Source organism: Coturnix japonica, chromosome 1, assembly GCF_001577835.2.
Source record: "Coturnix japonica isolate 7356 chromosome 1, Coturnix japonica 2.1, whole genome shotgun sequence".
In the NCBI taxonomy this organism is placed as follows: domain Eukaryota; kingdom Metazoa; phylum Chordata; class Aves; order Galliformes; family Phasianidae; genus Coturnix; species Coturnix japonica.
The window spans coordinates 167,973,372-167,996,588 of record NC_029516.1 but is presented as its reverse complement, the minus strand read 5'-3'; the positions used below and the strand labels follow the sequence as shown (position 1 = coordinate 167,996,588).

The 23,217-nt window shown below is 41.3% G+C and overlaps 1 protein-coding gene across 3 annotated transcripts in view; it reads right to left on the bottom strand.

Annotated features, from left to right (window-relative positions):
• Positions 1–6,500: 6,500 nt before the first annotated feature.
• NOX4 (NADPH oxidase 4) overlaps positions 6,501–23,217 on the bottom strand; it is a 104,282-nt gene continuing 87,565 nt past the window's right edge. For all 3 annotated transcript variants that reach the window (XM_015852361.1, XM_015852360.1, XM_015852362.2), the window contains 2 exons: positions 22,971–23,071; positions 6,501–17,734 (listed from right to left, as the gene is read on the bottom strand). In XM_015852361.1, coding sequence (XP_015707847.1) covers positions 17,614–17,734; positions 22,971–23,071 — 222 coding nt within the window. In that variant the 3' untranslated portion in view covers positions 6,501–17,613. The remainder of the gene's footprint in view (positions 17,735–22,970; positions 23,072–23,217) is intronic.

The following is a 23,217-nucleotide window of genomic DNA, read 5'->3' as shown; positions in this document are numbered from 1 at the left end:
CTGGGCTGTCCCTGTTACATATGCTTCTGTGACTGTGCTAGAATTCTGCCACCTGTGACATGGCCAATGCATTATCAGGGTGGGTGCTAGGAGATGATGGAAGGCCCCTCCCACAAGTACCTTTGCAGAAGGAACTGTAACTCTTCACATTATGTCAAATGCACTGGATGGGCCAAACAAATAACTCAGTCCCATGGGAATACAGCCGACATGCAAAGCCTTCTGACACTTGAGTACGTTCGAGCAGAGCATCCTACCCAGAGCTGTGGCCTCATCAGAGCCCCTCATCACCCCATTTTGCCCTACTCCCACCTCCTTTTGGCCTCCACCCTGTTATGGCCAGGGTAAAAGGAGGTGAATGCCAGCATGAGAGTACCAGCATCTGAACACGTCTTCCGATTAGGAAATGCTCATTCATAACAAGATGGAGAGAACTTTGTACTCAAATAAAAATGTGTTTACAAACATCCATACTTGTGTTTATTTATACAGATCAGTAAGGGAGTCAGGTCCATAAAGAAAAGTTCCCATGTTTTCTCAATGAAGACAACACAAAGCAGGAGAACCAGCCAATACGTTTATGAATCAGAAACCTTTGAGTGTTGTTTGAGTGGGGTTCGTAGAGCTTCCTTTGATGACAGCTGAGGGAGCTTCCAGCTGTCTGCGATGCCACTGTTGTACAGGCTGGGGCTGTTTTCTTGTTCTTATGTCAAAAACTTAGAGTTGGCTGCAAAAACTTTGGCCTTGGCACAGGCCAAGGCTGCCAATGCATTGACTCCACTCTCCTGTCATCCATGAGGCACCTATCTTCCATACAATAAATAGAATATCTGACCTGACATTTGTATGGGGGATATGCTTCAATGTTTTCTCTCATGAAACCTTGCTTTCAGGTAGCATACATCTGTAATCTCCCAGATATCCATGACTGAATGCTAAGAAGTCAAAGTTGGGAATCCCATTAATGACAGAAGGAAAGGTCACTGGCGACATCCTCAAACTCAACCATATCCCATCCCCAAGAGCTAACTAAGTGACTGACCTGTGCCCATTGAAGCTGCCCCACTGCCCTGACTAGGAGCACTTTGGCAGAAACTGCCCTCTGCAAAGTGTGGGCCTTGTGATGAATGAAGGTGTTTTCTTGCGTGAAGGATCTGTGTGCCAGATCCAAAGGAGCTGCTTATTTTCCGATGGCTTCTGAGTAATGAGCTGAGGTACCAGTAGATGAATGCTCTTTCAGCATCCTAGGAAATATTAAACAGATTGCACGGGATCTTAAATTCTTGGCAGTGAGGCACATGGAGGAGGAAAGGAATGTATGATAATATTTCATATGGTCATTTCAGTCATTCAGTTTATATTTTATATAACCCTGAATACTCTACTGGTAGAAATAAATGCTAGCAGCAGAAGAAAACACCCCTATTTAACTTCTGACTTCATGAATATTGATTGGCCCCAAAATCAGATAAGCACAAAGATCTTTATGCAGTTTATTTGAGGACTCCTTACAAATTCTACAAGCAGTAACTGTTGGTTTAAGTTCTCTGGAATATTTCAGCTAAGTAAAATGCAAAAAAATGCAACAAAAAAACACCCCTTGGTGCTCAGTAATTCCCCTTAAAACCTCACTTGGCACATTCAATAACCATGGTTTGACTAAAATATGTAGTTGCTGGAACAGCTGCCCAGAGAGGTTGTGGATGCCCCGTCCCTGGAGGTGCTCAAAGCCAAGTTGGATGGGGCCCTGGGCAGCCTGGTCTAGTATTATGTATGAAGATTGAAAGCCTTGCCTGTGGCAAGGTGTTGGCGCTTTATGATCCTTGAGGTCCCTTCCAACCCAGCCCATTCTATGATGCTACAATTTATGATCATGGCATTTTTACCCTGCAAAGTTCTTCTGAACAAATGCAAGAAGAGTAACAGAATGTTTTTGTAAGGAAAAACTTAAGCATGGAAGGTTGGAATTAAAAAGTGCCTTTTTAAGCTATAGCTAAGTGTTCACAGTACTCTAAGCAGCACAACAGCCTATGAATCACAGCCTCTCACTCAGCCTTAGTGGGCAACAAGAGAGCTGGGAATGCACAAGTAGTGGAAGTCACAATGAGAGCTACAGACTTTGGGGATTTACAGAAGCAGAGTGGAAATCACACAACCTTCACAAGCGGAGAGGTGTCTTCTGCAGGAATTCTGGAGCTGGTAAACTCATTGGTTCCCCTGTCCTGAAGGAGTGTGTCTAGGTTATGTGCACTGAAAATCCCAAATGTCCAGCTTTGAGAGTTTTTAGGCTTGGATGGTCTGAGAGACTGAGCAGGGTTGTGATCTCTGGTCAGTCACGGTGGTTCATTGGGAGTTTGCTGAAAACAATGCTGTTCTACACAATGTTTGTGTCAGTAAAGTGTCATTTTTGTTTGGAAACTTGTGGTAGAACAGTCCTGACTGTACTGTGCAAACTTAATCTCCAGAATCCATGTGATATTTCATGGCCATATTAAATCTCAGATGACAGTACTTCACTTTCACATCTGTTAAGGTCATTTCTACCCCGTTATCCTCTTGCAAAATTCATAGCCCACAAGTGATTTCTCATCTAGTTCCTGTCGTTCCCACTGAAAATCTTCACCAGTGTCCTCCCAGCCTTAGCCACAGCATCTCCTCATGTGTGGGAAGATGAAAGTGAAGCTTTGGTCCATCATCTCTTCTAAACCCCCATTCCTCCCCCCTACCCCCCCTTTATTTCCCAACCCTTGATCATCTCCTCTTGCCAAAAGCACTGAATTCATAATTCATACTCTGTGATCAAACCTTGTGACCTACAAGTAAAGGTCTCTTTTGTACACTACTCATTTTTTTTCCCCCAATACCTCTACCAATTCCCAGGCGAGCTTTTTCCTTTCCTCATCCTTCACTGGAGGATCTAACTGCTTCTTTTCTTCCTCCAGAAATTTCATCATCACGACCTCACACTGAATCTAAGTGATGAAGGGGAATCTGTATCCTTTTCATACTTGTAGCCATACCCTCCAGCATTTCCCCCCTTTAATTCCCAATCTCTGTATGACCTGAAGACTATGTCTGCTTTGAGAAGGAACACGATAGCCCTTTTTCAGTAGCCAGCATGTTCTGTGGCAAATACTGAACAGTACAGTGTATATTGATCTATGTAATTAGGACAAAATTCTTTCCATTGCTATGGGGTTGACTTTTAAACCACTGGCTTCATAATAATTGAAGTCAAAGCTCTCCGTAAGCTCTGCTCTGAGCACATGAAAACTCAATGCTTCCTCTTCTCTGAGCAAGTTATTCAGGTCCCTCCAAAGTAGAAAAAAAACACCATAGTGATGTAGAGATTCACTGCAGCAGTGAAAATCAGCTTTGGGGGGGACAAAAAAGGACAAGCTGTCCTGCAGACGTGCCTAATCCTTCCTTTAAGCATCTGGGGGATCTTAGCTTCAACCAGACACTTGAGTTTTTACATGGCTGAGGAGGGAGAGGGTGCAAAGGCAACAAATACTACATCATGTAATCCATGAGACCACATGCTACTCTGACCTCTCAGAGTACTCAAGTTAAGCTTGTCCAAAAGTACACATGACAAGAGGATCCCACCAGCTTCCCCATCTGGGGACGTATCAACCCCATCTTGCTTTTCATAATGAACCAAAAACACACTGGCATTTTCCTGTAATTTTTGTAATAAGCTCTGAATTAGAAATGAAGTTGTTGCTATAACTAAAGAAAACCAACTCGTTTCAACATGTCAGTCTCATAGCTGTTAGGTTTTCTAATAGCCCATTTTATATACAGACAGGTCTATGTATGTCTGCCTGTTGCTTCCTTCTTTTGAAGGCATCAGGAATGCAGAATTCACACAGTGCAAAGAAATTCTGGGCCTTGCTGGATTAGGGTAAGTAAAAGGAGACTAACCTTTCCCCTGCACCCTGAGAAAATCCCCTTTGGAACACGAACAACTCAGCAATAAATATTAAATATAGATCTTAACAGTGTCCTTTCTGCCATGTCCCTTTATGCATTTTGGCTCAGCCTACGTGGCCTTCCCTCTTCTCTCACCCCACAGACCAATGCATTCATCACAGTGCCCTTCTTGAAGTCAGATTCAGTTCTTCTCCACCAGCTTTTTATTACAGCATTAAGGATATTACTCGCCTTCATTCTTCTCTGCAAGTAACCACAAAAAAATAGACTGTACATCCCAGCAAAGAAAATGTACTTCTGGAAAATGCGCTAAAAGCTTCTCCTCTTTTCAGGCAAAGACAAGAACACTGCAAAAAACGTGCTGCCTATTTAGTCATAGAGCTGAATGTGTCAAGAAAGGATGCTAATAAGGACCTGAAGGTCTGGACTGTCTTCTCATAAATCTACTGAGAGATTGACAGAGTGGAAAATACTGGTCCATTAATGGTGCTCTGTTAAATTTACTGTGGACTGATTTCATTGTCAGATGACCTGACTGTACAAAATGGAACATACGTACAGTTAGATAGCTGGAAAAAATATCAGACAACTGAGATCACGACATTATCTGTGCACAGAAGATTTTATTAGTGTAATAAAGGGGAAAAAAAAAGTCCTTTTGTTTTGTTGCTGAAGCACAACACATGTCCCAGCGTGATAAAGCTACAGCCATTAGCTGATAGGAAAATACAGATGTTTGTGGGGACAGAGAGGTGCTGTATAACTGCATTCTCACTGTCGTAGTGGAAGTCGAACATGTAAGTATATACGTGTGCATGCACCTGTATGTGTGCAGACAGGCCCTACGAGGACTCTCCTGCTGCCCTCTGATATGGATGGCATGAAAACATCTGTTTCAAGAGAAAGTGAACCTGTGATTCGTCAAGTCAGAATAGCAGCACTTTGTTTTCACTTTGATCTTGTTAATTAATGTCACAGAGACCACAGAAGATACAAAAATAAAGAATCTGGGCTCCACATCCTCTTTTACACCATCATGGACTTCCTTAAAATTCTTTGTAGTCTTTAAATTCTAGTCTGTAGCCCCAGTTCTTTAATCCAGAGGGCTTACTTTCAAAGTGCTAACCTCCCATTAATTCAGGGAAATTCAGACTCTTGACAGCTCTCATTTTGGTGTGTAAATGAAAGAGAGACATTTCTGTCTTCCATTCTGCTCTCTGCTTATAACTCCTCAAAACCAGAATGCTTCCAGTCATGAAGATTTTTTTTCCTTTCAGTGGAACAAAGCTACATTTAGCACAGAGTTCAGATAAGGAAGAGATAACAGACCACTTGCATATGCTCCCTGGATGCTCTCGGTTTTGTAACACGCACCCCTTTTTCAGCTGATTCTCTGGCTGATATGTTTTAGGATGCAGGAACCATTTCACACCTAAGGATTTGGTATGCTGAAATGCAAAAATCCATGTCAGTTTGGAACCAGACTCCCTGCAGGTCTTCAAAGGCTTTCGTATCTCCCTGGTGGTCATACAAGAAAGGCGTTCATTTACTTTAGGAGACTGTACATCAAGTAATTGAAATTCATGAGAGTCTGGTGCCTGCGCTGGGCAGACAGCTGCTCCCAGCCCTTTGCTTCTGTTTTTCTCCCTAGAAATGCTCAGCTGTTAGTAAGGGCACTCACTGCCCACCCTTCTGCTCACTGTGATTTTGAGAATTTACCATGATCAAAGATACCTGTACAGAGCTGAAGCGGAGAGAAGAAACAGAATGTTTCACTTCAGCTATAGAATAACAGCAGAAGACTGCAGTACAAGCCCAGTACAAGAAGAGTTCCCTTTCCTGCTTCAGTATTTTTTAGCTATGTTTTGTCATAATAAACCAGTTTTAGCGATTCCCCTCCCCTACTCTTGCACAAACAACGAGACTTTTCTCCTGAACCAATGCATTTGTGAAATGCATCATTTCCCATTAAAAAATCTCCAAATACTACATGGAAAACAAAGCTCATGAGCCAAAACACACTTTGTTAAACCTCCTTACTTGGCCAGTGGAAGGTGAGTGGGGAAAGATATCCTTCTAAATGAGAAAGGCTGTAATTGAAAGTATCAGAATTTTCTACAGTAAGTCTGTCCAGTATTGCACTGACACCATTTAACGCATTACCACTGAGATGGGTCTTACAGTCAAAGACACAACAACAATGAATCTGGCACAGTCCTTCATTTCAAAAATATTTATCAGAAATCCCAAGAGAAGATATATGGAGTAAATATGTGCCTAAAATGTGCAGAAAATTACTTCGGATGGCTGAAGAAAGATGTCCAGCACCATTTTGGTACTTCTGGCTTCCCGCTGCCATTCCAACAGGTTCTCTGCTATCTCCATATGGTTGTTTCATCTGGTTATGGGTATTTCAAGTGGTGTTAAGAGCCTCAGTTTAAGTAGTGAAATCCCAGCCTCTCCTGTCAGCAGTAATATGTATGCATAAATGCACACAAAATGCTTCCATGATAAAGCAGTATGTCATTCATTAGTACCATGTCATAAACAGCAACTCAGTCACGTTTTGCTTGATCTTGGAATGCTTGTTTATTCCAAAGTCATAAAGTTTCCTGTAAAGCAAATACCTCGAAAGTACAGTGCTATAATTACATGATGAATAAATGGATGGTGCTTTGACAGATACAATACAAGACATAAACTCAAGTTAGGCTGTCCTGATAATAATATAACAGAATGCAACAATAACATCTGAACAGCAGAAGAACTCAGTAGCCAAATAATTTCCTTAGCAGGATTGCCATTAATATGAAATGGCTAATTCAGCCTTCTATTTTTGGAAATTAAGCATATTTTCTTTAATGCAACCAGGATCCTGCCATTAAGGTAAACAAATTTGGAAAGAGTAATTTATTTAGGGATTCATGAGCACTTGGTATAACAACAGATCGTGATGCCAGGCAAATCCATAAAACTTTTCACCAATTGTGATCATGGCAAAAAAACAAGGATGGGGTTTTAGCAAGAAGCTCAGTGCAGTTGGGCACTGAAACCTCACTGACCCTGGATACCTCACGTTACTGAAAATCCTAAGAGGAGTATGTAAGGAAACTCAGTGAGAACATGGAATAGTGCCCAGGAATTCTTTCTGTCTGATCCTTTCTTTAGCCAATAGCTTGCATATACCCTCACAACACTGTGTACCTAAGAAAGGGACTCTATGGAAAAAAAATTCTGCATGCAACTTAGGAGAAAAGGAAAAAAAAAAAAAGAAGACTTCTTATGATCACTCTTCTAGCTCAGTCTTGTTATATATCTAACTGATAAAAGGTCTGCTTCATTTGATGGGAATGAGCAGAGTCCAGAAGCTTATTGCTTACTCTTTGAAGAAGTTCTACTGGCACGCACTTAGGTTAGTGACCTATCTAAACCCAGACAGGGAAACACAGTTCCTGTGTCAGGATATGGGTCAGCAAAGTAAAGCTACAAAAGGGCTATTTCATATGGCAAGAGTATGACAGGAACCTACTGAGTGCTGCCCTTGTTCTTGAAGTCAAGCCTGGGGGAAACATTAAAAAATAAAAGTTCAGGACCAAATTTTGGTGTCTATTCCACTTGGAAACTAAGCAATTATTTCTCTTCAAAGAATCATACCACATCTTGATCTATAAAAACATAAGAACAGATTGAATTTGCATTAACGTAAACAGGCATCTCTGAAAAGAACACAGAGTACTCAAAAGTGTGGACATTTATACCAGTACTTTCTAAAACAGTTACTGTGTACACTGTATACAGATAAAAGTAAATGCTGTCTTCTTTTTAAGTATTTTTTATTATTTCAGTCAACCAGGAAAATTATTCAATTGCAGAATTGGAAATTCTGGAGAAGAATTTTCAGCCCTCTTTCTTTTAGGACTTGGAAGACTGCTGGAGAACAAGGAATGAAAGTGGCCAGTGGTGGAACAGCCAAGATCTGCATCTACAGAGATTTCTCATCATATCATCACACTAACTGGAAATAGCTACTTCCGAGACTCAGTTCCTATACGAAACCTAGAAAGCTGAAAGCATTTACTGTGCTTTCCAAATTTTAGTAACGGCAATATATCCATCTAGAGTCCATCGTCTTTCCTGAGAATGGTTTGTTGATCTGATCAATTGGGACCACAGACCAAGGCCTCCATTGGACACCGATGCTTGTATCAGCGCAGTCAAATTCTTGGACCAGCTGTGTGTAATTCACACAGCTAATGAGTCCCAGATAGCTATCCTAAATGAGATAAAATTGGTCTTCCTACCTCCTACACCAAAGAAAAAATAAGTCTTCCTCCCTTCCTCCTGTATATCCTCATCACCTCATACACCATTATGAGATAATCTAACCCGTGGCTGAAGCCTAATGCCCAACATGCTCTCTGCCCCCAGTACACGAGCAAGCCCTTGGTAGCCTGCTCACTTCTGGGCTTGAGCACCCAAGTCTAAATGTGCCTCAGACATCATCTTGAGGGCTCAGGGAGACAAACTTCTCCAAGTGCTTTTTGCTTTAAAAGGAAGCCGTTTGCTTATCTAAGCTCAGATTTAGGTAGCACTGCTTGGTTTGAACAGGATTTTTCACTAATGAAAAATGGCTAGGAAGGCAAGGAATCAACAGAGAATGCCTTGCCTTGAGAAAATAACAGCTTCTTGCAGCAGAATTTGGAGAGTCTTGGCTTCCAGAAGTTTCTCACCTTCAAAACAACTTTAAAGGGTTTTTTTAAAATAAACAGATATGTTTGGGACATCATGATATTTTCTAAGTATATATATATATATGTATTTGTCTGTTGTTGTTGCTCTGAAACTAAAACGTATTTATTTAAACAATATAAAAATAGAACCAGAAATAAAATAAACAAAAAACAACCACAAACAAAACCATTTGCACGTTATGAAATAAATATAGCTGGCCCAAACTATCCATCTCCTTGGTTCTCAGTTTGAGGGAAACGTCACAGTTAGGACTTTTGCCCTAAATTCTCACAGATCAGGAAATTTTTCCTTACCCGAATGTGCTTCATCAAATTCACTCTTGCAAATGACTGAAAGGAACATGGGGAAAGAAAAGCTAAGTAGGATTAAGGGTTTCACAGCCTGGCACAGATGGGCTAAAGCTTCTTGTTTCAGAAAAAAAGGCTAATTAATTAACCCAGAGCTTCATCAACATCGAAATCCTGGAAGAGGCTCTTGGCTGCCTCTGAATCTCAATAAAATTGCCCCTCTGCAGTTGCAGAAGCATCAGTGCCTCCTCAAAGATGCAGAGCAGAACATATGTGCTGGGAGCTGTCTGCTTAACAGCACAATCCCTCTTTCCCTTTATGAACAGGGAGCTCTCAAGCTCCCTGAAGCAAAGAAATCAGGTGAGGAAATATTTAATCAGTGAAAGGAGGAATTTATATGCCATTGATAGGCTAGGAGTTGCATGGAAATAGAGAATGTAATTGAAAGAAGCAAACTCTTCCATCACTGACCTCTGTCTTGCAGTGCCAATGTGTGAAAGCAGAAACATGACTTAATTTCACTGATGGCCACAGTCTGAATTTCACAAAATGGGTTCCCGTTTCTTATCCAGATGATGATATAATCTTGGCTATTGTGCGTTCTTCCTGTTTACCCATCATCATGGCATGACCTCTCCTCCCATTTTAGAAAAGCATTTCAGGGCTAGGATCATGCATCCACTTCACTAATGCTATTCAAGGTGACTAGATACATTGGGAGCATTATAAAGGCTGAAGACTAGGCTGTGGCTATGGCTATGAATACGGCTGTGAGTAAAATAAACTATTTCCCATTATATCATTTTCCCAAGTGAAGGGAAGCAAGGGGAGCTTCCTGACACAAACAAGATGCTGAGGGAGGGGACTGACAGCAGAAAAGGAAACTAGATGATCTTTAAATGCCCCCTCTGACCCAAACCATTTTGTGATTCTGTGATTTGGGGATATACATACAAGGCTGTTTCCAGTCATCTAGAGGCAAGAACACCAAACCCAGATGAAGACTGGAGGTATACAGGGAAGAAGTGGGGTAGCTGAAAGGTCAGCTCCCACTAGGTCTCCATGGAATACTCTGAGACTAACGAAAGCACCGATGCCTCCAGCTCCAATAGACAACGATATTTCACAGTCGATAGGAGATACTTTGTCACTTTGCATCTCAGCCATGTTGCTTAACTCTGCTCGAGGGCATTATGCCCATTAAGTTTCTCTCAGTTTGACTAATTACAAGCATTTAAGGAATCAAAAAGAATACCATGGATGAATCTTCCCATTTTAATAATTTCTTTTCCATCAGCTAATTATGTTGTTCTGACACAATAAAGGAAAAACAAAGAACGTACATATTCTCTGCAGAATTCAACCCCTTTTTTCTTTTCCCTGTGAACACGAGTGTGAATAAGGGCAGGCCATGTTCATTTACCAATGGAAACTGGCAGTCATCATCCCCATCTTGTCAGGACGTTGTGCTTAACAGGAAAGAACAGGATTTCAAGCAACTAACCCTACAGTAAGATACTCTGCTCCCAGTCACTAAGTAACTTGCTTTTACTAAGCCGTAGAAATACAAAGCGGATGTACATACCTTCAGTTATCTACATAACTGAGCCCACACTTGGGAGTCTGATCAGCTCATCATCTATATGAGAAACTCTCAAACAGGACAGGTCCAAGCTCCAAGTTGGAAACCAGACAGGTGGCTCACCTAACTGCATTTCAACTTGTTTTCATCTCACATTGTAGACTCAATTTGAGAGCTCTCAGCTTTCCTTGATGCTGGGTATACTTGTAGGGTAGGCTTCTGACTCAGCACCATTCGGATGTGATGCCCAGTGCTGTGACATGGCCTACTTTTGGCTTCAAATCATGTATTACTGTTGTGCTTCTCCTTCAAAAGTTCTTTCCTCTTTGCCTAAACCTTGCCTCTTTCCATCAGCTTGCAGAGTTTCTGAACAGTACTGCTAACCAGGCTGCACTGGGAGCAGCTCAGGACACAGTCCACTCTGTATGCTGTCTGGTTCTTGGTATTTCTTTTAGATAATTTAAGGGAGAAGAAAAGACCCAGACGTGTTATTTATTCAGCTCAGAAGCAACATGTTACCACTAGCATGCAAATACCACTACTCAGAACCAAGAAAGAATCCACTATCCCTAAAAAAGAAATAGCATCTTTGGAAATAGAAAGAAATGCTGCCAATGAGTATATATTCTCAGCTATAGCACAAGGTGGAAGTTTTTGCTCTTCCTCCCCCACCTTCCATTCTTACCCAGGGTTGTAGAATATGAGATGAGCAATGCGACCTTGCAATGACAGAATTTTAATGTATGCCTAGTGCACCAAAAGCAATGCAGCAGCACCTCTCTTCTCAGTGCTGCTATGTACTCTACACATTTATGCAACAGTTTCGCATCCTCAAGGCTGTCCTTACCTAGGGTCAGCAGCAAAGAACACAGAATGTATTTACTGACCTGTCAAAGCTACTTACATCTAGCACAGAGAACTATATATACTCCATGATTCCGGTGAAATCAAGGTAAAACCATCCCAAACCCTAAAGCTGCAAAATGGTAGTAGATGTTTTTTTGAAGCAAATTAACTAGAAAGAATCAATGGTGAATTTATTTCAAGTAAATTACTTATTTCCAGGATGTTTTACTAAAATACACTAGCTTTCTTCTGTGCTTTAGCTTTGAGTTGTGCATTGAAAGGCTATACAACAGTTCTCAAACCCCAGGGAGAATTAGCATCCACATCCAGGCAATAGGGTTTGCTTTTAATTTCTGAAACTGAAGAGCCATGGAGAATGTCTCTCACCTTCCCCTTTACTTCCAGCTTCTAAATATTTCAAGCTATTCACGCGCTGGAATTCATCATCCTCCTCCACCCTCCATGGTTTGCTCCTCAGCCAACAGCTTCACGAGCTACTCACAGATCTCCCCTCCTGGACTAAGTGCAGATCATTAGGAAGAAGGTGCAGATTTGGGACTGTAGGGCAGACAGACTTTTGCCAGAAAGAGCCACTTAAAATACCTAATAGTACTTTCCACAGGGTATGACAGATCCTAAAATCTAAGGACTCTGTTAAGAGACAATATGCAATTGGGATGGGTTGCTTTCTCCAGCTTTCTCCTTGTATTCTCCAAATAATGGAGCAGATCCTTACCTGTTTCTGCAGCATACAAATAGAATCATAGCATCATTAAGATGGAAAAGACCTCTAAGATCATCTAGCCCAGCCATCAGCCTATCATCACCGTGCCCACTAAACCATGTCCATATGATATGATCTTCTCAGACAACATTATGCTTCAGACACTGAAAACCTTGAGCATTCACAACAGTGAAGTTTAGAGCTATTCATAATCTCAGAGATAGTGTACAGCATTCCACAGGATGAAAAAATATCCCATACCTCCTACAACAAGAGTGATGCAATTAGCAGAATGAGAAATCTTTACAAATATTCAAACAGCTCTTGAAGAAGCATCTGTTGCTCAAAAACTTACACATTCATTGTATGTGCTGGTCTAGCAGAGGACACAGGGTTCCTATAAAGGAAATTCCAGACCTTCTGGAATTTACTGTGCTTAGTGGTGGAACAATCTCTTTATGGAAATGAGAAGTCTCATTTCAGCTCCATGCATTTCACTAGTGCATTATCACAGTGGTCTTACTGAAATACACCAACAGCAGAGATGACTCAAACTCCAAACCACCACTAAGAGTTGAGTCCTCAGCTGTTTTCTATATATCCCTGATAAATGTACGTTCATTACAGAAAAGCACAGTTCAGCATGGGCACCAGCGGCATTTTGATTAAACTTTGCTGTTAAATCCTCTTTGTTAAAACAATAAAACTGCTTTTATTTGTGAGGGGTGGGAAATTTGCAGACAAATCAGATGCATAATACTGAGAAGAACAGATCCAGCTTGCCTTAAATCACACTGGCATGTTTATGAAATGACTGCCAGACTGAAGTGAAAATTAATCTCCCTAGAAGCCCTTTTATTTTTTAAACAAGTAAACATTGCATTTTAATAACTTTGCTCTCACTTAAGGGGCTCAGACTCCTACTGACAATGACTAGTTAGCCTCCTGCTGGCTTTTGTAAGCAACGTCTTGTAGTCTGAAACTACAACCTGATGTGTGGTGTTGAGCAGAGACTTTTCTCTTAGGCTGCTTCATGGATGTGACAAGCTTTTACAGCTCAGTTACCACTCCCCAGGAGGCTCGATCTGCCCCTTTGCAGCCAGCTCCAAATTGCTTCCTCACCTCTGTGCTAGAGGCATTAGAAGCGAAAGGACAGCTCTGCACCTGGCTGCAAAGAATGCTCACAACTTGCTTTGTGTTTATATCTGACTCTCTGTGTGCATGCAAGCTTATGTGGTAGTTCTCTCACTGCAACACTAATGGCCTCAAATTGCACCAGGGGGATTCAGGTTGGATATCTGGAAAGGCAAGCTCACCAAAAACATGGTTGGGCACTGGAACAAGATGCCCAGGGAGGTAGTGGAGTCACTGTCCCTGGAGGTGTTCAAGAAATGTGCAGATGTGCACTTAGGGATGTGGTTTAAGAGAGAAATAATAATGGAAGGTGGATAGCTAGACCGGATGATCTTAAGGGATTTTTCAATACTCGGTGAGATTACAATTCTGTGAGTCTACAATGACAAGATAGGTGAAGACTTGCCACAAAGAACAATGATGGGAGTTGAGTGCTGAGGCAGAGACCATTGTAGGGACGCAGCGTGTGACCCCTGGTGCTGCTGGAAGCTGAATCTGTGCAGTGTTTCCATACATGTCTTCACATCAGGTTTATGTGGGCAGGAGACTTCAAACAGAGAGGATTTTTCTTTTTGCCTTTCACAGCAACTGTTCTCTAGTTTAGTGTGGCAAAACAATAAGCGTTTTGTTGGAAAGATTTGGCTTAACATTTCTACCAGTGCCCTAAGCAGTGCAGTCAGCAGCAAGAGGGATGTGGTACATGCCGCCCTCCTCTCCTCAGCCCAGGTTCAAGGATGTGCACAGGGAACTCTCAAAGCCCTTTTAATCCTGTCTCCTAGAAGAGCAGATCAAAGGACAAGGAAGAAATCACATGCCCTGAGTACTATAAGCAGAAATGGGGATGCAAGGCAAAGTGACTGACCGGGCTTTCTTTGCAGAGAAGGAGTTTGGCTTCGATCACGGCATGAAAACCCTCTTGTTTTAAATAAAAGTCCCAAAACATTTATGATGAATAAAACACAGAGATGCCACTGAGGGTCTGTAGTTTTTGACAAGTAGCACAATACATGGCAGGATCCTTCCCCTGTCAGCAGGAAGCGTATGGCAGACACTCACAGGACTCAAATGTAATGCATAAAGAAGCATTCATCTGCATAAACCCGGCTGAAGAGTAAATGTGGAATTAAGTGCTGTCAGCCTTCATTTATGTGCCAGCACACAGTTATGTTTTCATGTATGTTTGGTGTACAGATAAAAACTATATGTAGTTTAAATGCAAGCTCAGTTTGGTTTTGCAAGCTGAAGTAAAACACTACAAAGTGGCAAGGAGAATGCAGACCAAATCGCCTTTATAAATAACATTTGCCCCTCCTGAAGCCAAGTCACAGTCACTCACCCATAAACGCTCTGCTCCTCTGAAAAGCAAAGCACAAAGAAAAGGAAAAAAAACAACTGAAACTTTAACTTTCCACCAAACCCACGCTCATCCAGTCTAGCAATACCCACGTGAGCAACAGAAAGGTTCAGTCAAAGGAAAGAAATTACAAAAAACGGAACACAAATACAGCTCAATAGCAACTACAGAGACCTGCTGAAGGTGCACTGAAGAGATGTCATAACATCAATCTCACCACTACAGCTCACATACATCTCACCACTCCCCAGACAGGTAGACAGTCCCCAGCCTGTCATCTGGGGTCAGCTGAGCTTGGCACAGGACAGAGGCTCTCTCTGCTTCTTGCTTATGATAGCACTGCTAATGTAACAACAGGGGATAGCACTCCTCCACACAGTGTCAGCTCCTGCTAGAATTCAGCACAAGAGCACAGTGCTATTATTAATTATAAAGCACTACCTATCTAAGAGCTGAGCCAGAAAGTATTATCTGTTTTAGCACAGAGCTGACTACAAAACTAACTGCTCATTATGCAGTAACAGAACTGGTAGCTATCAGAGGAGATGTGAAATCAGAAAGAACATCATTGTAATTAGCAGACTCTATACCATATTTAAAAATCATTAGATGCTAGATACTAAAACAAGAGAAAAATGATCACCATGTGGTTGTGGCTAACAGATGGAGTCATGATTTCAATCACAGTCATGACTTCAATCATGCTTTAAGCTAACAGCAAACAAACAAAAAAGCCTGCAATACAGGCAATACCTGATTATGCATTTTGACATCAGTGTTGTGCTTATTATGAAGTCTATGCAGGCAGTATTAGAATAAATATTAATAATTAAAGAAGAACTGATACTCTTCCGCATACTTCTGGTTCACAGGGACAAGAGGAAGGAGATCCAATGGGAAAGTGATGATTTGGACTTAAAAAAAAAATATTAAAATCACAAGCTGCAATGTAGGCTTCCACCTCACATTTCAATTTTGGGTTCTCTCTGCTCTAGGCTACTTAAAGAATCCTCATAGGTAGAAATTAGTCCATCTCTGGCTCTTCCCTTCCCTCCTGAATTTCAAATTGGGCAGAGCCAGAGGCAAGAATTCAGTGCAAAGTCCAGGCAGTAAGAAACATCCCTGCGGGGCTGTGCTGCTGCACTGCATCCAGCTGCACCATCTAGAGCAATTCCTGAGCAGAAACTGCCATGGCAAAGACCAAACTCACATTCACTACTTACACATACAACATGCCCGAACATCACCTACCCGAGAACACCTTGCCTCTGTCTGCTGATACCGATGCTTGAAGAATCCTGCATAGAATCCGTGCTGTGACAAAGTACTGATTTGTTTTCACTAAAATGAAAAAATCATGCATTGGAAAGCTCTACACTGAATCAACTGCACTGAATCACTGAATCACTGCACTGTGCTGAATACAGGTGAACCGTGCTATGGGAGATGCTGAACAATCGTACACCTGCACAAGCTGCAGACACCACAGGCTTTGCTCGCGAGCTGCTGCTGAAGGGCCAGGTTCTCAGCAAATGTAAAGCAATGCTGTTGTATAAAGATGTTCTAGAATGAGGCCTATTTTTGCCAGCTACATTTCTGACTCCAGCTTAGATGTTCCTTTCTTGGAAAAATAAGAGAAAGGAGGTCAAGAGAAAATAAGAAAAGATTGGTTTGGTTACTAAACTGAGTAAGTAAAATGCTGCTACTCTGAATCAAAAAGGTTCAAAGTGCCTGTTTCAACCTCATGGGAACTACGAGAAGTCAGGAAAGCAGCTGTGGTAATGAGAAGGGAAGAAGAGTTTAAATTTGGATGTTTCAGACCCTCCCTTTTAGAACACACTGAAAACACACTGCACGTCCTGCAAAGTTTCTATGTGTACACAAGATGCAAAGAGCCACAGTAAAGAAAGCTTTACTCCAACCCTGCTGCAGATCTGGCCTGATGCTGCTTTCAGGGACACCAACAGGACTGAACAGAGAAGAGACGAGTGAGACTGAACAACAGGCATGACTCCAGCAATGGTAGTCCAAGGGCCACAGTCAACCAAAGACACTCCACAACTCCTAAAATAGGATTTCAGCCTGCTGCATTGTACATTAATCACTAAGAACATCTGAATGTTGAATGTATTTGACATTCAGGGCATGTTAGTGCAAAGTGAGTGCGACTTCCACGCTGAGCCTGTGGTATAATAAAACATCATATCCTGTCTCCTCCTGTTAATCGCTTTTCTTGCTCCATCATTCTGGCTGCATAAATCACACTTATTTTGCAAACTCACTGAATGCTAAATTGATGCTGGGTACTGAGTTTTCCAGGTACAGATGTTTCCTTGCCAAAAGGCTGTGATATACATCATGGCTGAGTCTGCCCAAAGGTGCTAGGGCAGTTGTGCTCACTATTCCTTATGTTGATTTACATCTTTCCCCTAAATTCTACTCTCTCTTCTATTGTAAGTGGGAACATTGACACCCGTTACAGAGTACGTTTGAAATACAGAATCCCAGTTCTGTAATGCATAAAATCCTTTCCTTAATATGGAGTGTCTCCACTCTGAAGTCACAAGGTCTGTATACCAATAAAAGCAGTATTTCTTTCAAATGTCCTATGATTTGTCATTTGGATTAACCTGGAGTGTTGTTTACAGATGCAGCTTCAGAGGACTGAAGTGGAAGAACATTCCACTTCCATTGGCTTTTAAAGCAACTGCTTTAACTGCATTTCTCCCCAGCATTAGCACTTTTTAATTAACAGAAACAACTCCAAAGAATTGCTGCTGCCACAAATGTGAGCACATTTGGCTTTGAGCATAAGCACTTAATATTTGTTGGTATGCTGCCATATCCATCATTTTCCAGAGTTTTAAATAATCATAAATAAGAAAAACTGTGCTACTCTTTGGTACATTTCTGTTTAAACCACAATGGAACTTCAAAGTTGTATAAACAAAAAATTGCACTTTTATCTTTTAGAGATTCTTGCAAGTCCAACAGACTTTCAGCTGAAGGATTCTTTATTATACTCAAACCTTGTCCCGTAAGGGTTGCTGCTGTTGCTCAGTTTATGAAGTGCCTTAGACATCTTGCTTGGTCCACAACAGAAAACTCCAATGGTCTTCCTATATAAAAAAAAAGAGAAGAAAAAAGTTACAACTTTGCCCATAAACAGTGACTTCTAACAACTGACAGAACTGGATTCTAAGTAATTCTCACTGTATTATACAAATGTCCACTGTTTTCAGGGTGAGGACAGCTCACAAGGTCATGTAACCCATGTTAAAGAAGCCAATATCCTCACATCAAACCCTGGTACATATTTTGACAATGAGAACTCTTGCAAAAAAAGTACCTCATCTCAGCCTCTAGACACCAAGCACCAAAAAACTAATACACCCCACTCTCATTTTTTCCATAATTAATCACTTTTTTTCTTAACATGTCTCATCTTAATGACTTCTATAGTGTAACTTGTGATTTACACTGGCGGGAGATGTAGCCACTAGTGATGATTTGTTACACTAATGAAAGCAGACCGCTACTAACCCATGATTATTTCTGGCAGTAGCAGGATAACTTTACTGCATTCATTTCACATTAGCATGCAGTCTTTCCTCCATCAGCTGCATTGGAAAACCTTGTGAAAAGCCATAAAAGAGTAAGACCTTTGCTCATCATCCACAGTTATCAGGTCAGGTCCATTACTTAACACAACTTCTACACACCACTCCACTGACACCACCACTTTGCTCTCTGGTCACCCTAAACACAGACTTGAAGTCAGACTCATGGTCACACAGCCTTTAAGGGCTCAAGGCAGTAGAACAAGGCATGTATACAAAAGCAGGACTGAGCCACTCATGATATTCATCACCTCCTTTTCTTAAAGATGAAGAGACAGATGAAGCAGGGAAAGATGACATAGTGCTGTCTCTTCTATATTATTAAAAGAAATTCTTTAGCTTCCTGATGAAACTGTGGCACTGCACAGAACATTTTGTAAGATTTACTGGGATGGAGAGAGAACACAAAAGGGAATGTGGCTCTAACTATTAAGATTTACAGCATTCACCAGGAGGCTGGAGACTTGAATTCTGCTCCTTGCCTCAGGACTACTTCAGTATTTTGTCCAGTGACTAATATAACATGTCTTAGCACACAAGGATACTCAAACGCACAGTTTAATGGTGCCTGTATATGTACTTGGTGAGAGAAGAAAATTAATGCATAGAAAAAGAAATCTCGGATGCATACAGCCAAGGGTATGTGCTGAACATTAAGCAGCTGCCCAAAACGCACAGCAGTCCATGCTGCATAACTGAATGCAAACACTGGCTTAGCAAATCTGAGGTCTCAGACATTAAAAAGCATCACAAAGTTACAGAGGTAACAGCAACTGTGTCATTGTGCAGGCACTTTTCAATGCTCTCATAGGAAACCATGTCAAATATTCGTAACTCTTTTTTTTTCCTCATTCCTATGTATATCTACTAAGCTCTTCTCTCCTGGCAGAACTTCTTTTAATAGCAAATGATGATGTGCTGGTGGCTGGATTTGCAGAAATAATGAGAATGCTACTGCTTGTTGTTCTCAAACAAAATTCCTCAACACTAGAAGAATCTGAACATCCTCTACTCTGTGCACAGAGAAACAAAGGGTGCAAGCTGCCAGGAAGAATCTGTTTCCTACTGTGCATTTAACTGAAGGTTACTGTTTTAATTAGCATAGAAAACTGCTGAACAAAACCCGGTATTCGTCTGCCTTTCTCCCTTTCATTTCATACATATACCTCCTAAGCACAGACATGTCCAAGCATTGTAGAAATGTCTAAGCAGCACATCCTGCTAATGTACCCTCATCCCAGTAAACAGAATTTCTGGAGGGTGAACAGAGTCAAAGAAAAGTGAAGCAATCTATCTAAGGTGTCACAAGAGATCTGTGGTTGACATACAAGGTCTCCAGAAACACTTACTCCTTTACCTCATATCCTGAGAGATTCCCAGGGATACCTCCACATGACGGCTATTCTGGGCATCACTCCATGTACCACTTACCTCCCACTATTTGCCCTCAGATTCTTATGCCCTACTTATGCCCACCACATCCCTACTTGCATGGAAAACTGAAATATTTTGCTACTTATAGTAAGACAGTCTTGAAATATTCCAGTTTTTTAACCCCACATTTACTCGTATGGAGGAATATCTTCTTTGCAGTGCATGGGAAATGTATTGTGGTGCTCCATGCCTTCCTCTCTTATAGGTATTCACATCGTTTTCTAGGTCAGATTCCATCTTCAAGAAATCTAGGTGAACTGAACAAAATTTAAGGAAGTACAGCAGCACTGCCATAGTGTAAGCTTTGCACTCAGGCTACAACTGACCAGAAACAAGTTCTACTCTGTCCTTAAAAAAAAAAAAAAAAAAAAAAGCAAGAAAAAGAAGACTAATAATTTATTACATAAAGTCCCAGTGTGCATCTTTGGGACTGCAGATGTCATGTAAAATATCAACAGTAGATGGCATGCGTCTGCTCTGCTTTCTTCAGAGGAAAGAGTTAGGAACCTGATGCCGGGTTGACCAATGTCATGCTCTGATGCTCTGGCAAAGCTCACACTTACAAATGCACTTTGACTATTTGGGACTCAAACAGCAACAACAGCAACAATCCGCAAACCACAATCAGATGGTTAAACTGATGAGAGGTTTGCCAGCTGTGTGTTTATTTATACACAGCTTTTACTAAAATCACAAGATAAAAAATGGAAAATATCTTGCCTTCTTGGCTGCCCATACACAAGCCCAAGGGGATGATTACAAATGTGAACATCTGAACACTGGCACCAGATGCCGGAAAAAGACTTGGTTGCCCAGCTTTTTTTTTGTTGGCATCCATATTGCAGCAGGGTTGTTTAGGTGGAATAACAGGAACTGAAACAAAGTTAGTAGGAAACTAGGAAATTGGAAGATATGAACTACAGAGAATAATGGAAATCCCTGTCTCTATTTCAGGGAAAATTCATATTCTATAATATCTGAATATCTGTGGGATACTGAGTTACAGGTAGTACCACCTATCTACTGCCTAGGTATCATATATCAGCATACACATAACTACATCTATAGAGAACTACCTGTGTCTATAAAGTGTGGTAAAGGGATGACAGATGGTGAGAAAGCCTACATGTTAGCCAGCTGCGAGATGATCAAAATGGGCAGAACATTATTTAGGAAATGAAAGACATCTCACTTGGAAATGGTGGCACAGTTCAAGGACCTGACATGAAAATGCAGAGCAAATGGCACTTGAAGGTCTAATTACGTATAATGCAATAGAAAGCACAAAAGAAAAAGCAAGTAGGACTACCACTAAAAGCTTCATCCATATTATGTGCAATTGCAGCTAAGGAAGTGGCAGAAGCATCACCGTTTCCATTTTCATTTTATAAAACTGGGTTTGCCCCATTAAACAAAAAATGATATTAGAATGTACCAGAAAAGAGTACCAGTCCTCACTACGCAGGAGCCTGAGACAAAGCCAACTTGCTTTTCTGCCCTCTCTATTTAACTTTCTTTCCCTTAGCTCTTTACTGCAAAACAAAACTCCACTGAAGTGGTATTCACCTGCTCTGCAGCAGTCCTTGAGGCATCCTGGGCAAGGGACCCTTTCTACAACGTCCTTCCTCTAGGATGTGAATTCAAGATACTTCTCAGCAGCACCTTATTCACTACCAACAGTGTAATATACTGGTTACTCAATATTACTCAAGATACAAGGCTCGATATTCCATATTCGTATTTAGCTCCAGAAGAATCAATAAGCCATGGGCAACTGGTCAAAAGTGAAACAGAAGACAAAACCTTTTTGACATGAGTGAATGACAGTGGGAGAGTAATTCTCCCGCTGGTGCACCCAGACTTCCTTGGACAGCTACTGCAGGTAGCCTGCTCCTACCCACTGACTTTGACAGAAGTGGAACAGGGAAAACTCACACGATCTTTTCTTCAAGACCAGCTTTTGAGGGAGAAAACTGTCAGTAACATAACCAATCAATAAAGCTATATATGGAAAGTATATTCCACGGTCGAAATGCGTGTCTTCTGTGGTTTACAATTGTCTTGCTTAGACTGAACTATGTTTGCCTAGACCAGTAAAAAAGCACTGCCAGGTCTTAACAAAGAATAAAGAAGTGCCAGAAATCTCCAAAGAAAATATATCCTCAGAATAAAAACAATACAGGGCAGTCAGAGTCTTTCTTGTGCAATTTATTTTTTTGTAATCCAGTGTTATCAATTACAGAATTTATAGTAAAAGCAGTCTATGTTGCAAGCAAGATATTGCAGTGGATAAAGAATATACAACGTCTGTGGAGTGAGATGGAAATATATCAGTATCATTTTTTGGGCCACTGAATACCCAACCTGCATAAGAAGATGAATTATTTTGAGTTTTTAAAAAATTAAAAAAAATCCACAGAAAAATTTGGGTTGGAGGGGATTTTAAAACAACCCGGTTATAATTTCATTCCATATGCAGGGGTATGTTGGCCACAGCCCCATCCAAATTGGCCTCAAACACCTCTGGGAATGTAGTATTCACAGTTCATCTGGGCAACCTGTTCCAGTGCTTCACCACACTCTTAAAGTGAAGAATTTCTTCCTTATAACTCACTGTCTGGATGAAAATTGTTACCCCTTTTCCTTTCACCTGTCCCTGATGAAGAGTCCCTGACCAGCTTTTCAGTGGGCTCCTTTAGGTATTGGAAGGCCACACTGAGATCTTCCTGGAGTTTTGCCCAGGCTGAACAAGCCCAGTTCCCTCAGCCTGTCTTCACAGGAGAGGTGCTCCAACCCTCTAAGCATCTCCATGGCCCTCCTCTGGACTTGCTCCAACAGCTCCACATCTTTCTTGTGCTGTCCAGGATGCACTACAGCAGGTGGGGTCTCAAGGAAAGAGCAGAGGGTGACAATCACCTACCCAAACTGCTGACCACACTACTTTTATTGCAGCCTAGGATACAGCTGGCCTTCTAGGCTTCAAGTTCACATTACCATGTCAGGTTGAACTTCTTATCCCTCAGCACTCGCAAGACATTCTCCTCAGGGCTGCTTTCAATACAACTTCTGCCCAGCCTGTATTTGTGCTCAGGATTGCCCTGATCCATGTTTCAGTTTGTGCAGGTTATCTTCTACAGCAAATAGCTAGTTAATTTCAACATCAGTACCTTGAATGTTACACTCTTAAGATAAACTGCAAAAAAACCCCAACATTTTCATACAAACATAGATGCAAATGTTTATTTTGCCTACTATGCCCAACCTTCAGACTGTGGCATCCTTCAAGAACACTGGTACTCACCGCCTGTTATACTTTGCTATTTCATCAAAGAGGAGTTTCCAGCGGGGTCGTCCAATCAAAAGCCTCGAGTTCAGGGCTTGGTATTTTTCACCTATTATTTTCTGCAAGAGAAGGAAAATTCCACACCGCCTGATTTGCAGATTGCCTCATATCACCCAGGGCTCCCATTTCTGACATTGCCCAGCCTACCATATCGATGAGGTGTAAAACCTGAACACAAGCATCAGACATTTGTGATTAAAACTGG